The 14330-nt window shown below is 34.4% G+C and overlaps 2 protein-coding genes across 3 annotated transcripts; one reads left to right on the top strand and one right to left on the bottom strand.

The window, feature by feature from the left end:
- Positions 1-574: 574 nt before the first annotated feature.
- LOC133193811 (ribonuclease P protein subunit p25-like protein) lies at positions 575-6613 on the bottom strand. The gene is made up of 7 exons (XM_061329744.1): positions 6536-6613; positions 5599-5758; positions 5235-5327; positions 5001-5035; positions 4642-4683; positions 1878-1952; positions 575-1151 (listed from the first exon to the last, which is right to left on the bottom strand). Exons 2-7 carry the CDS (start codon positions 5737-5739, stop codon positions 1007-1009), a joined length of 531 nt encoding a protein of 176 aa, XP_061185728.1. The 5' UTR covers positions 5740-5758; positions 6536-6613; the 3' UTR covers positions 575-1006.
- A 220-nt stretch (positions 6614-6833) lies between these two features.
- On the top strand, positions 6834-13967 carry LOC133194177 (RISC-loading complex subunit tarbp2-like). 2 transcript variants are annotated; one of them, XM_061330182.1, is made up of 7 exons: positions 6834-6905; positions 8140-8317; positions 8720-8828; positions 10673-10848; positions 11304-11437; positions 11672-11915; positions 12780-13967. In XM_061330182.1, exons 2-7 carry the CDS (start codon positions 8152-8154, stop codon positions 12914-12916), a joined length of 966 nt encoding a protein of 321 aa, XP_061186166.1. In that variant the 5' UTR covers positions 6834-6905; positions 8140-8151; the 3' UTR covers positions 12917-13967. The 2 variants fall into 2 exon arrangements, with proteins under 2 accessions (XP_061186166.1, XP_061186164.1); XM_061330180.1 differs by having other exon boundaries at positions 6838-6905; positions 8137-8317.
- Positions 13968-14330: the final 363 nt, after the last annotated feature.

Here is a 14330-nt window from a genome sequence, read left to right as displayed (position 1 = left end):
TAATGTTTATAACTAATATTTTCTCGGCAGTCAGGACCCAGGTCACAGAGCAGCAACTAAACGTATTACACAATTTTATACAATTACTGCTGCATGTGTTCAAGGTCAATACGAGGATTTAGTTACCTGAGGAGTGCAATATTCACCAAGCACGAAGGGCGAGGTGAATACTATACTTCCAGGGTTGCTAAATTTGAAACCCCCCTCCCCCCCCCCCCCCCATCACCATCAATAATTGTTTTATAAATATATGATTAAATGATACAAACTTTTTAAGCAAATTGTGCCATCTTTTTTTTTTGTTTACATTCATTGGTGTTCTACATGTAGTTGAACACAGTAAAGCAAGATTTAGAAAAAACATAACCATTTGTACTAATTTAGAATTTCTTGAATTATTTATGATCCGATGTAGAAAAATGTTCAACTGGAAGTCAGGTACATGTGATTTAGCATTTCTTAACCAATTGTACCAATTTTTTTAGTCCAATTTAGAAAAAAATGAATGTTTTATTCACTTTAAAGCCCGGTGCAGGTGAACATATGATATAATATTTAAAAAATTCTCAGTATGAACAATTTGTTGTCTTTTTTTAATTTTTCATGTCATATACATTAACAATACCACCAAAGAAACAGAAAGGATCAGTGTTTTAGACAAAACAACATTTGTACAGATTAAATTGACATGTACATATTTCCAGCTTGTCTCTCTCATTGACAAATTAAGAAATATCAATATTGATGAAGAGAAATTACAAATAAAATTTTCCCATTCCCTTGGACCATCTCTAATGGATAAGCTGCCAAAGGAGCTCTAATATAATGGGACAAGTAAAATGTTCAATAAATTTTCCGGGTAAATAAATGTTTCATAACAAAACTAAAACTGTAATTAAGGAACCAAATGAAACTACATAAACTAGTTCCCTGCTCTTGTATAATTCCTTGCTTGGTCTTCATCAAAATCATGTCTCTTTTATCCTTAGAAGCAGGCCTCAGTCTGTCAGCTTTTAGAAGTTTCAGTGTTTTTGTTTTTAGCACTGTCAATGCCTTTTTTGGTGTAATATTTTCGATGCTTTTTCTTGGCTGGTTTCTGCTGCTGTGTTTCAGATTTCCAAAACTCCTCAAAAGATCCAGGGGCTTGATATCTAATAGAAAAAAGCAAAACCACCTTAAGAAATAATCTGTTTCTAATTGGTGAAAACAGGGTAAAACCAAATACATACATGCATTGAAAAGTATTTTATGGGGAGATAGCCTTAACCAGCTTCAAAGGGTCAAGGATTCTGGAAGTTGTTTCTCAAATGTAATTACAATGTCTTAAGATTGTGTATGTACATCAATACATGCACACACCACCTTGTGCGATTACAAACATTACATTTTCAAAACTATATAAAGTGAAAAATTCCCTCTTTCATAATGTAGATCTAATCACTCTTCTCTAAGAAAGTGCGTAATACTTTACTTGTAATTTCAGAGGAAAACTTCCAAAGTATTTAGATTATTTTCATCAATGGGAAAATTTAATATTATGTCAATACTACACATTTGACCTCTGAACTGTGCACATAACCCACCTGACATAAAACTTTACCTTTTTGTGACATATATAACAAAGTTTTGTTCTTTTTCATATTGCTCAAAAGTTAATTCAGAGGTCAAATTAAGAGAAAATCGCTTCTGTATTCCATTTCTACCATGAGATTAAAATTTTAGAGAGACATCTTTCTTCCATATTTACTGTGATGTAAAATTGTAGAAATAATCTCATCTTCTGATTTCTAACATTCTTATAAGATTAAAACTGTTAAAAGATGCCTTCTGTCCTCCATATTTACTATGAGAATGAGAATTCGAGTTATATTTTATACCCTGGTGTGCTGGCATCTAGAGGATCTTTGGACAACAGGATAGAAATAGCTGGTATGTCTCTGTTGACTTTTAATCTGAAAAGTAAGGATTGGTTGTATGGACACACTCTATATACACATATGATCTTACTTTTAAAAATCATAGATCTAATTAGATTTTAAAAAAGAAAAAGTGAGCAAGCTCACATACCCCACGCTTCCCCAAAACTCGACAATGCAACACGTAATGAATGGCACAGTGCATTTTAAATACACAGTATAATTCAAAAAAGGGGCATTACTTGCAAAAAATCATCACATCAAAACTTCTTGCATATAAGGACATTCAAATCTTTGTATGTTACAAATTTAACTGGGCTGAAGTTTCTAGATAAATAATGGAATCAAAATTTCTTGGTTATATACAAATCTATACATTATTCTGAAATACCTACAAAGTTTCAGGAAATTCAGTGCCGGAATTATGCTGACAAACTGTTATTTAAATTCCTCAGTGATTTCGATTTGTTAATGAGTGTAAGTCCATGTCCAACACATGACAGTTTACACATTTAAATAATTGATGGAAACAAAATTATGATGTAGTCATTCATATGAATCTGTTTATATACTGTACTTATGAAATTATTGAAGGCAAAGCACACCAATTTGAAGGGAGGGGGGGGGGGGGGGGGAGAACTATCGAAGATGGTGTGTGTGTGAGTGTGTGTTTGTGTTAAACCATTAATATTTTGATCTCAAAATCAATAGGGGTCTTTTAAGGTCATAAAATATTTCACATAGAATTTCATTATAAAAAGCTGATTCCAGTGGAGTTTCTTATTACCTAGCTGGAAAGTTTCTTCAATAAAAGGCAAAACTCTTAAGGCAAAAATAATGGAATCGGAATTTCCTGGTAATATGCACATCTACACACTGTGTACTAAATATCTGCAAAGTTTGTCCAAATTCTGTGCAGCGGTTTAAGAGGAGTTGTGCTGACAAATTGTTCATCTCTATATTCAAGATATGGCCAAAAACCTAAGTTGAAAAGTGCCGAAATTCCCAGAAAAAATAATGGAATCAGAATTTCCTGGTAATATGCACATCTACACACTGTGTACTAAATATCTGCAGAGATTGACCAAATTCTGTGCAGGGGTTTAAGAGGAGTTGCGCAGACAAACTGTTCATCTTTATATTCAAGATATGGCCAAAAATCTAGGTTGAAAAGTGCCGAAATTCCCAGAAAATATAAAGGAATCGGAATTTCCTGGTAATATGCACATCTATACATTGTGTGCTAAATATCTGCAAAGTTTGACCAAATTCTATGCAGCGGTTTCATAGGAGTTGTGCTGACAAACTGTTCACATCTATATTCAAGATATGGCCAAAAACCTAAGTTGAAAAGTGCCGAAATTCCCAGAAAAATATGGAATCGGAATTTCCTGGTAATATGCACATCTACACACTGTGTACTAAATATCTGCAAAGTTTGACCAAATTCTGTGCAGCGGTTTAAGAGGAGTTACGCTGACAAACTGTTCATCTCTATATTCAAGATATGGCCAAAAATCTAAGTTGAAAAGTGCTGAAATTCCCAGAAAAATAATGGAATCGGAATTTCCTGGTAATATGCACATCTACACATTGTGTCCTAAATATCTGCAAAGTTTGACCAAATTCTGTGCAGCGGTTTAAGAGGAGTTGTGCTGACAAACTGTTCATCTTTATATTGAAGATATGGCCAAAAATCTAAGTTGAAAAGTGCCGAAATTCCAAGAAAATATAAAGGAATCGGAATTTCCTGGTAATATGCACATCTATGCATTGTGTGCTAAATATCTGCAAAGTTTGACCAAATTCTGTGCATTGGTTTATGAGGAGTTGCGCTGACAAACTGTTCATCTCCATATTCAAGATATGGCCAAAAACCTAAGTTGAAAAGTGCCGAAATTCCCAGAAAAATATGGAATCGGAATTTCCTGGTAATATGCACATCTACACACTGTGTACTAAATATCTGCAAAGTTTGACCAAATTCTGTGCAGCGGTTTAAGAGGAGTTACGCTGACAAACTGTTCATCTCTATATTCAAGATATGGCCAAAAATCTAAGTTGAAAAGTGCTGAAATTCCCAGAAAAATAATGGAATCGGAATTTCCTGGTAATATGCACATCTACACATTGTGTCCTAAATATCTGCAAAGTTTGACCAAATTCTGTGCAGCGGTTTAAGAGGAGTTGTGCTGACAAACTGTTCATCTTTATATTGAAGATATGGCCAAAAATCTAAGTTGAAAAGTGCCGAAATTCCAAGAAAATATAAAGGAATCGGAATTTCCTGGTAATATGCACATCTATGCATTGTGTGCTAAATATCTGCAAAGTTTGACCAAATTCTGTGCATTGGTTTATGAGGAGTTGCGCTGACAAACTGTTCATCTCCATATTCAAGATATGGCCAAAAATCTAAGTTGAAAAGTGCCGAAATTCCGAGAAAAATTAAAGGAATCGGAATTTCCTGGTAATATGCACATCTACACATTGTGTCCTAAATATCTGCAAAGTTTGACGAAATTCTGTGCAGCGGTTTATGAGGAGTTGCGCTGACAAAAAAACAGGACTGACGGACTGACTGACTGACTGACACACTGACTGACTGACTGACTGACGGACGGGTCAAAAACATTATACCTCACGCAACTTGTTGCGTGGGGTATAATAAATATCTTATATGTGGACCACTTACAGGGAAATTACACGTATTTCTCAAACTAACCTTTCTAGTCCCTCAATGTTTGGTTCCCAGAATTCTTCTATTCTTAAATACAAAATAATGTAAGATTGAACAAGGATTTTGCAAACAGGACAAAAATTTGTATGCTCTCATTGTTTACTGAATTTTGACATTACATTTGGTTTTATTGAGAGAGTTTGTGCAATAACAATGTAGGTTAATGTATTATTTAACAAGTTTGAATATTTTAAATTATATAAACTGTGTTGACTTACACATAACAAGATATCTAAAGGTAATAAGGTTAAACATGAACCTTAGTCATGTCAATATATAATTTTCAATTTCATATTAACAATATTTGATTTTTTAAAACTATAGCAGGTTATCTAGAAACATACCTTCTGTTCCTGAGTTTAGTAATTTGATGAAGACCCTAAAAAAAACCCCAGTAAAACATATAAATAATGATTTACACACAGCATTACAGACTCCTTCATACTCTGTACATGTACATGTAGTACCAGGTGACATGTTCATATTAAATCTCTATACCCTCATGCTGATTAGCTACACTGCATAATATAACCAAATTAAACAATTCTACTAGAACTTTGTTTTCATTGTTTGGGTACCTTAATTTTCCTCTTCATGATTTCTGCACAAGTGACAGTCTTAGTGATGGCCTTGCCAGATCCATTCCACACGATCCTTTTTAATGAGGGGTTCTGGGAAAGTATAATGATTAACTGATTAATAATAAAAAGTCAGGAATTTTAATGCTCTTATTGGTCAAAATGATCTTTTCTGATATCTGGGAAGTTTAATATTCTAAATAAGTAACTAATCTCTTAACCTGATTTGGCACATCTGAAATACTTGGATTGATGAGCAAGTTTTGGGCAGTAGCTAAAATATCACGAGCAAGCAAAACATTGTTCATGCTTGTTTATATTATGGCTTCTAGTACTTACTGTGCAGAAAATTCTTCTTTCCTACCTTGACTTTATTCATTGCATATCCCATCAGATTTCTGATTTTACTGCCAGCATTAACTTTCATGTCTACACAGTTTTCATTAACTTCAAATACAGGCTCCATTTCTACGTCTCTTGTTTCTCCTTTAGTGTAGTTCTCCATTGTTCGTGTCTCCTTCTTCCTGAAATATTTACATGTACAAAGAAGATATAAACCTAATTAAAAACAAAGCTGTGTTGTCAACAAATTACTAGTTATAATATGACGTTCAATAAAAAAGTTTGAAATCTAGAAAAATACCAGAGATAATGTGCTAAATTAAATCCACAGAGGAAAAGACTTTTTCCTCATATTTCATTTAAATGTCATATCTTGAAGTTAATTATTATAGCTGGTTATATAAAATGTGACAACAATAAATGATATACATTCTTTACCAAATGATAAGGAAAACAACGGGAAAGGAGAAATAAAGGAAGCAGACAAGACCAGGATTCAAACCCCAGTCCTTTGAACTATAGACAGTTGAAGCTCCATGTACATGTCTCCTAACCATTTTACCAGGGATCCAAGGTCATCTTGTCCTTACTTTAAGAATTTAAAAACTCTGAAAATCTCCCCAGGGGGAGGGGGGATGTTCAACATGCTAATTGATTTAAAAAAAAGAAGATAAAAATTCAGATGTCTGTACTGCAACATGTATTTATTTAACCTGCAACATTGCACATGGTATTTTTTTTCAAATCATTTTAAAAACACACTGAATGTCAATTTAAAGATATTACGAAAACTACTTTTCAACATGTAAATTTTTATAAAAGCATCCTCATCAATGCTCAAGACCTATTTCACTGACATGAATTTTACATGCACCATGAAATAAGTTGCAAAGCTTATGACACTCTCCCTTGCACTTTTCATTCTGATTATTAATCATTCATTAACAAAAATCCTTCACCTCTTCCTATATGATGAATCAGACCGCGTGGTTAAGTGCTTGCACCATTCCTGATCAATCCTCGAGGAAATTCGAAAATATAAAGGTTTTTGGCATATGTCGTAAAATTACTTTTTGATACGTTAAAATTGGTTAATACTGTACAATTATATTTATACCATATCGACGGAATATTTATTGAGAACTATGAGAATAATTTGTTTGAAATCATAAATCAGAAGGATAATTGATAATTATATGAAAGAAATTTACGACTTTGAAAGCCTCGGGCTTTATTAACAAAGCCAGAGACATTACATGTGCACAAACACAAAACTTCACTGCATGTGCACCAGCATCACACCCAGCAGAGTTATTTCTCGATTTTAAGGTAATATGCGGACAATTTTGTTTATAAATCGAAACAGTCCTAACATCTGCTTTCGAGGGAAGAGAATGTAGGCAACCCTGTATGATTACTGATGCTCAATTTTGCAAATAGGGCCTAACGGACCAAACCAAGATACTAACCCGGGTTCCCTGAATAAATATTTAAGTGCTCTACCAACTGAGTTATCCGGCCACCGGCGATCAAATTTGTCTGACAGCTGCATTCCTCTCTCTTTAAAGGTCTTCGCCCCCAAAGGCATCAACCCAGGCTTTTTCCTCAGATGTTCCTGACAGGTTTCTCACCTGTGCCTTCAGGGGGATGGCATGGCGTCCAAATGCAGGATTCATATATGTCCCTCTGAATCACTAGGCAGGTGCTTTGCTGAGCTATGTATATCTGTCAACCAGCGACTGAACTTGACTGATCGCCACATTCCTCTCTGTTAAGTTATTTGACCCTAAAGACACCAAACCTGTTCTTCCCAGGAGGTCTTGTCACACCCTGGTCACAGCACCAAATGTACCCAGCGAGGAGAAAAATGCAATGGATCAGACCTGGGCCCCCCAAATCACCAGTCAGGTGGTCTACCAACTGAGCTATCTGGCCATCAATCAAACCCCTCCGACTTCCACTGACAATATCTTACCTCCACATGAATTTATTTTAAGAAAGCATGTAATTAAAAGAAGAAAAATACTCTTTCTATGTGTCCATGAGCATGAAAATGTAATGATTTGGGCCGTAGATATCGGCCTGGGTAGCTCAGTCGGTAGAGCACCTAACTAGTGATGCAGGGGTCCCTGGGTTCGATTCCCGGTCCAGCCATACATTTTCTCCTTTCTTGTTACAGATTTGGTGCCATGACCAATGTGCTGATAAACGTTTGACTAATTACTCACTATGCCTATATTGAAATAATTTTGAGGAAGAAGATAACAATTTTTTAATTGAATCTTCACATTTAATAGAAAATAGCAAAACTCAATGACATCATATTTTTTAGGATTTTCTTGTAAAAGTTTCAGGACAATAATGTCACCCGTGCCAAAAAATAAAAAAAAAAAAAGAAATATGAATTTTCATTAGAGTTACAGACTTACATGTAAGATTAATTTGAAAACCCGTAGTGAAGGTTCTCAAATGTGAAAGACAAGAAAAAGACATGGAAGGAAAGATTGAAATTAGTTTAATTTAATTTATTTTTTTTGATTTTATTTATTTTATTTTTAAGTAGCCATAATATCAGATGGCATTGATTCCACCAGGAAAGACTCCTATCAGCTTTCTCCAGGAGATAAGCACTAAAAGGGGGATAACTCCGCAGTATGACTTGTTGGCCAATGAAGGAGCAGTTCATGAGCCTGTGTTTATAATGAGGGTCACTGTCGGTGATGTAATTGCCACTGGTAAAGGTAAGGAAGTTATGCATATAGACAATTTCTAGGACATTTATATCTGTGATTAAAGAGCAAGATAACTGCCAGTTTTAATTTTCTGTGAAGGATTTATTTATTTGTTTGATGAATACATGTTTTTATCACTTTAACAGAATTGCCATATTGGTTACTAAAATGTTTCCATGCAGTTATTCCTTATTAAAGTACACATTGATGGGGAAAAAACCCAACATGTTTCTCATCATTTTTGAATTTAAGATAAGACCCTTCTATGAAGCTAAAATTTTGTTATTTTGAGTTTAATCCTGGTGTGTTTAGTTCATCAACTTGAATTTGTACCACTTAACAGACCATACGATTTGTACCACTAAACAGACCATACAATTTGTACCACTAAACAGTCCATACAATTTGTAGGAACAAGTAAGAAGAAGGCAAAGCATGGCGCCGCCCTGGCAGCTCTCCAGCAGATTCTAGGGCTTGGAGAGGGTCAGCCCACAGAACAGGTGCCCTCAGAGCCAGGGCAGTAAGTAAACTATACATAGGAAAGTCTTATTTTTGGACTTCATGATGGTCAGCCCATGTTAACAGGTACCCTCAGATGTGTGACAGAAAATCAGTTATGCAAAGGGAAGTCTTATTATAGGGTTTTGAGTGGGTCAGCACCCTAAACTAAAATAGCTATAGGTGCCTTCATAACTTGGACAGTAAGTCAATTATACCCGATCAGGAGTATGTAATTCTAGGAGAGGGTCAGCCCACTGAGCAGGTGCCCTCAGAACCAGTTATACACAGGAAAATGTAATTGTTGGGCTTGGAGAGGGTTGACAGCCCACAGAGCAGTTACCCTCAGAACTGGGACAGTAAGTCAATTTACACTGTCAGGAAAGTAAGGAGAGGGTGAGCACACTGAACAAATGCCTTCAGACTCGGGACAATAAGTCAATTGTACAAAGGGAAATCAAATATTGAGCTAGAAGAGGATCAGCCCACTGAGCATGTGCCATCAGAACTAGGACAAAAAGTCTATTAAACAGATGAAAATTTACATGTAACTCTTGGGGTAGAGCTAGAAGAAGGTCTGTTTACTGAACAGACTCTGTCAGACTCTGGACAATCAATCAATTAAAAAAGGAAAATATTTTTCTAGGGCTTGGAGAAGATTAATCCACTGAACAGGCACCCTCAGAAGTCAGTTAAAATTTCAGGGAAATATAATTCTAGGACTTTAAGAGGGTAAATCCACAAATCAGATTCCCTCACATCTGGGACAATAGTCAGCAAGTTATTACCATAACTGTAATGGTACCGTATCATATTAACTGAAATTTATGCATTTTGACAATTTATCCATGTTCATTTTGTATCCCTTTTTTTTGCAGGAGCTGGATATTGATTAACTAAAAAAATGTTTATTTAGATTACAATTATGCCCCACCATGAATATGGCCGGGGCATATAGAGTTTGTCATGTCTGTCTTCCGTCCTTCCATCCTTCGGTTGTGTGTAGCTCAGTTCAAAGCACAGTTTCAAAGAAACTATTCAAGATATTTTTATCAAACTTCATATGCTGATACATATTGATGAGAGCTATTCAACAGCATCAACATTTTTTAAACCTTGACCTTTCCTTTGACCTTGACCTCACTTTTCTTAAATTAGTGTTAAGATAAGGTTTAACATGTTTAAAGAAACCATTCAAGGTGTTTTTATCAAACTTCATATGCTGATATACACTGATGAGAGCTATTCAACTGCATCAACATTTTTTGACCTTGACCTTTCCTTTAACCTTGACCTCACTTTTCTTAAATTAGTCTTAAGCTCAGTTTTAAAGAACCATTCAAGATTTTGTAACCAAACTTCATATGCTGATACATACTGATGTAAGCTATTAAAAAAAAAATTAAAATTCAACATTTTTTGTCCTTGGCTTTTCCTATGACCTTGACCTCACTTTTTTTTTAAATTTGCATTTTGGTTAGTTCTAAAGAACCATTGAAGATATTTTTGCCTAAGCTTTTGCACTTATACATAATTTGGTGAGAATTTATCATCTATATCCAATTTTTTAGATTTCAATTTTAAAGAAACTATTCAAGATATTCTTATCAAACGTCATACACTAATATATAAATTTTATGTTGCATTACGAATATACCCTTGGTGGGGCATTCATGTCCTATGGACATATTTCTAGTTTATCTCTAAGTTGAGAATTTTGACTATCAGGGAAAAAATGCTTAATCTGAAAATATGTATGGTAGCATCAGTGGTATGAGGGAGTTCATTGCATTATTAAATATCCTGATATCTAATTTGATATGAGTGACATTCTGGCAAACGTTTAGTTGTTGTCGTTAATTTTAGACAGTCTGGGAACATGATAGATGTGGATGATGCTGGCAATCCTGTGGGAGAACTACAGGAATTCACTCAGAAGAAACTCATCAAACCACCGGTCTATGAGTTTGGCAATGAGCAAGGTCCTCCCCACAACAGGGAGTTTGTGTGTACTGTCAAACTGGGAAAATTTACAGAGAAAGGTAATCTTTGTTTGACATAAGGGCCAAATCTTAACTTTTTCCAGTTTGTCATTTTTATGTCTGCATGCTTTTTGTTGGTAATTTTTTAAGTTGACCAATGTAAACCACAAATTGACTCAAAGGTCATAGGATATAGGATATTTTTCTTTATATGAATAAGTAATCAACCTCTCTTAAGTTAACATTTTTTGACCTTGACCTTTCCTTTGATCTTGACCTTTTTGACCTTGACCTTTCCTTTGACCTTGACCTCACTTTTCTTGAATTAGTATTATGCTCAGTTTTAAAGAAACCATTGAAGATTGTGTATTCAAACTTCATATGCTGATACATACTGATGTAAGCAATAAAACTGACAACATTTTTTGACCTTGGGGAAATGTAAAATAAGGAATAATCAGTGAGAAAAATGTGGAGTAATTTACATGTATAAATCTTCAAATATTTTTTCCCAGGAACTGGAAGATCCAAGAAGACAGCAAAGAGAGCAGCAGCAAGTGCCATGTTGGTTCACATCAAGAATATCACACAAGATGGGGATGACAACACAAAGATTGAGGACTCGGAGGAGGAAGATGAAATTCCTTTGGTAGGTCACAGTAGGATTTCCATCCTTTTTTAAATTTTACCTTTCTAGTAATGTGTGTGTGCATTATTGTAAAAAGGTAATTCTATGATTTTTGCTGTGTCTGAAGTTGTGAAAATAACTGCATTTCAGAGTTTGAAACACTGAAAAACATATGTGTATGCCTATTATTGTTCTCTCTCTGACACCTAAACTAACAACAATGTCACACATCAGTATTTATTTCCTGCTTTTCAGAATGCATCTGAGCTTCGTGCATCTTACACTGCTTTGAAAGAAGGCAAGACCAAAGTACCCATTCCAAGTCCCCAACAGAACAAGGAAATCCAGCAGTTTTATCAGAAAATTAAAAATAACAACAAAATTAAAAACAGCAAACTGACAGCCCCCGCTACCAACTACTGCCAAATGCTGCAAGAAATATCAGAGGTGCAGCGATTCGAGGTTAGCTATATGGACATAGCGGAAATAAGTTCAAAAGGTAAGGGAGCAGTATAAGTGCTAATTAAAGTAAAAGATGTAGTAGACCATTACTAAAGGGTACTCAAGTATATGCATGCTTGTGAGGATTAAAAGGAATGTCTATAGCAGACTAAAGCTAAAGGGTACATTTGTATAGTGGAACAAAGACATAAGTGCTTAACTAAAAGGAATGGGCCATTTTTAGATTACTTCCCTTATTAGAAGTCTTCTGTAAAGGAGAGCGGTAAAAGAACACCTAATAGGTAACGCATATCTCACCTATAAGTCGTTATTTTGGGAGTTAAAATTTGGTCCAAATCTCCTAATATCTGACTTATAAACGAGTTATAAAAAGATTGGATTTTCAGCGGGTCAATCCCTCTAATTTAAGCTTCAAAAACCGACGTATAGGCAGACCGACTTATATATACGGTAAGTGGGGTGGGGTGGGGGGTTACTAAACATCTCAAGAAAAAATTAATGTTGGGGTTTTTGTCTGAATAGGTAAAATAATATGAACATTTGCAGAAAATGTATTTTGAGGATTTGCTAGATGTATCTGTATAAATTATTCGTGTAAATGAATGAAAGTATATATTACTGATCCAACACATAGATGGAAGAACCATGAAATATTTGACCTTTGACACTTCTTTAGAAAATTTTCATTCAGGAAAATCAGATCTTTCAAGTTTAGAAGTTGATTGTGTTTATTAATTGATCAACAACAGAAAGTTAAGGAGAAATTATTCAGTAGATTTAAATATTATTGTACCATTACAAGTTGACGGCACAAAAATAAGAAAGTATACACTTTTGACAGATTATACCTGATGAGTTACTCAATATCTAATGTGAAGAAATATTTCTCTTTTTGGATCAGGTCAGAGACAATGCCTCGTTCAGTTATCTACAATGCCAGTGGCGGTCTGTCATGGTACGGGTCAGACGGTGGACGAGGCACATGCCCACGCGGCCCATAATGCATTGCAATACCTAAAACTAATGACAAAGGTGTAATAATGGCTCCCAGGAGGTATCATAGCTTCACTGTGTTCACATGGTTTCCATGGTTACCCGCTGTCCCCATCTTTAACAATTTTTTCTTGCTTTAATTTTCTCCTTGTTAAGATTGTAATTTTTAAATGATATAATCTTATTCTTTATACTATTATAATTTTTTTATGCCAAAGATGTATAAATTTTTTGTAAAATAAAATTTTAAATAAGGTGATAAATTCATGTGAAATTCAAATTCAAGATTTGAAACATTAACTCGCAATTTATATTTTAAGGCATGTGAAGACATTTTTAATGAATTATTGCTACATAGAATTTTTGCCCATGTATGTTATTTTTATAATTAATGTATTTGTAAAGGTTTGAGATTTGGATAGTGAGTTGAATCATGGATTTTTGTGCCATTGTACATTTTGTGAAGTTATTCTATAGCCTGGGTGTATTATATATTATTAATAGACTTATTAATTAGTAATGCAATGGTTTTTATTTACATTTAATTATGGTACCTTATCATTATAAATTCAACTTTTAGGATGAAAAAAAATTAAAGTTAAATCTTATATACTGTGTCTGTATCAGTCTTAAATTTGCACTTTTTTTAAAAAATACTATGATGACCAATTCTGAAAAAAAAATTAAAAAAAAAAAATCATTATTGTTGTAGATTTATATGCATTTACCCTATTTGGACCTAAAGTATTTTTTCTTTATTAAGCTTGGCATTTTTTCACTATTGCCACTATTGAATGATGCAGATATTTTATACTTTGTTATTTTATTGTCGAACAGTATATATTACATATATTTATGAGCATCTCATATTTGTATTGAATGTATTTGAATTGGTAGATGAAAGCATTTTGTATACTTTGAATAGTGGATTCATTACAAATAGCATAATACTCTGCAAAACATATCTTCTCCAGTTTTTATGGAGTATTACAGTTTTTATTAAATATTGTGTGAATGTTGTAGCTTTGAAAACAGTATCAGCTCTATTATGAGCTGTTTATTAATTGTTTCAGTAAATAAAATAAATATATTGACAGATTTGTTATGAGAAAGCTTTGTCATATTGGAAGGAGTTTCAAAGGCATATCCAGAGTGGGGGGTCCAGGGGATCTGAACATTGTGACCTCCATCCCACCCCTTTCCTTTTGCAGACAGAAAATCCACACACAATGAGAGTTCAAAAAGAGTTCATAAAAATATCACTAAACAGAAAGTCTTAAGTCACAAGGTCTCCTATAGATGTTATGTACAGAAGCAAAGGGAATGTAAATGGGATGGAGCTGCCAAATGATAATGTGCCCCCACCCCCTTCACAGACTGCAGGATCTGCCTGTGAGTTTATGCTTTGTCCTTTCTGATGTCCACCGACTTAAAATGTTGTGAACAAACTAAGGCAAAA

Source organism: Saccostrea echinata, unplaced genomic scaffold (genome assembly GCF_033153115.1).
Source record: "Saccostrea echinata isolate AGI-Se365-2 ecotype Australia unplaced genomic scaffold, CSIRO_AGI_Sech_v1 ptg000028l, whole genome shotgun sequence".
Taxonomy (NCBI): domain Eukaryota; kingdom Metazoa; phylum Mollusca; class Bivalvia; order Ostreida; family Ostreidae; genus Saccostrea; species Saccostrea echinata.
The sequence above is the reverse complement of the archived record's forward strand: the minus strand, read 5'-3'. Positions and strand labels throughout refer to the sequence as shown.

Excerpts from the sequence above, each read along its gene's own strand:
- LOC133194177 (XM_061330182.1), top strand. The coding sequence starts at position 8,152 with ATGGCATTGATTCCACCAGGAAAGACTCCTATCAGCTTTCTCCAGGAG. Across the intron at positions 8,318-8,719 it reads TGTAATTGCCACTGGTAAAG|GAACAAGTAAGAAGAAGGCA; the intron begins GTAAGGAAGTTA and ends TACAATTTGTAG. Across the intron at positions 10,849-11,303 it reads GGGAAAATTTACAGAGAAAG|GAACTGGAAGATCCAAGAAG; the intron begins GTAATCTTTGTT and ends ATTTTTTCCCAG.
- LOC133193811 (XM_061329744.1), bottom strand. The coding sequence starts at position 5,739 with ATGGAGAACTACACTAAAGGAGAAACAAGAGACGTAGAAATGGAGCCT. Across the intron at positions 5,328-5,598 it reads ATGCAATGAATAAAGTCAAG|AACCCCTCATTAAAAAGGAT; the intron begins GTAGGAAAGAAG and ends ATACTTTCCCAG. Across the intron at positions 5,036-5,234 it reads TCATGAAGAGGAAAATTAAG|GGTCTTCATCAAATTACTAA; the intron begins GTACCCAAACAA and ends GGTTTTTTTTAG.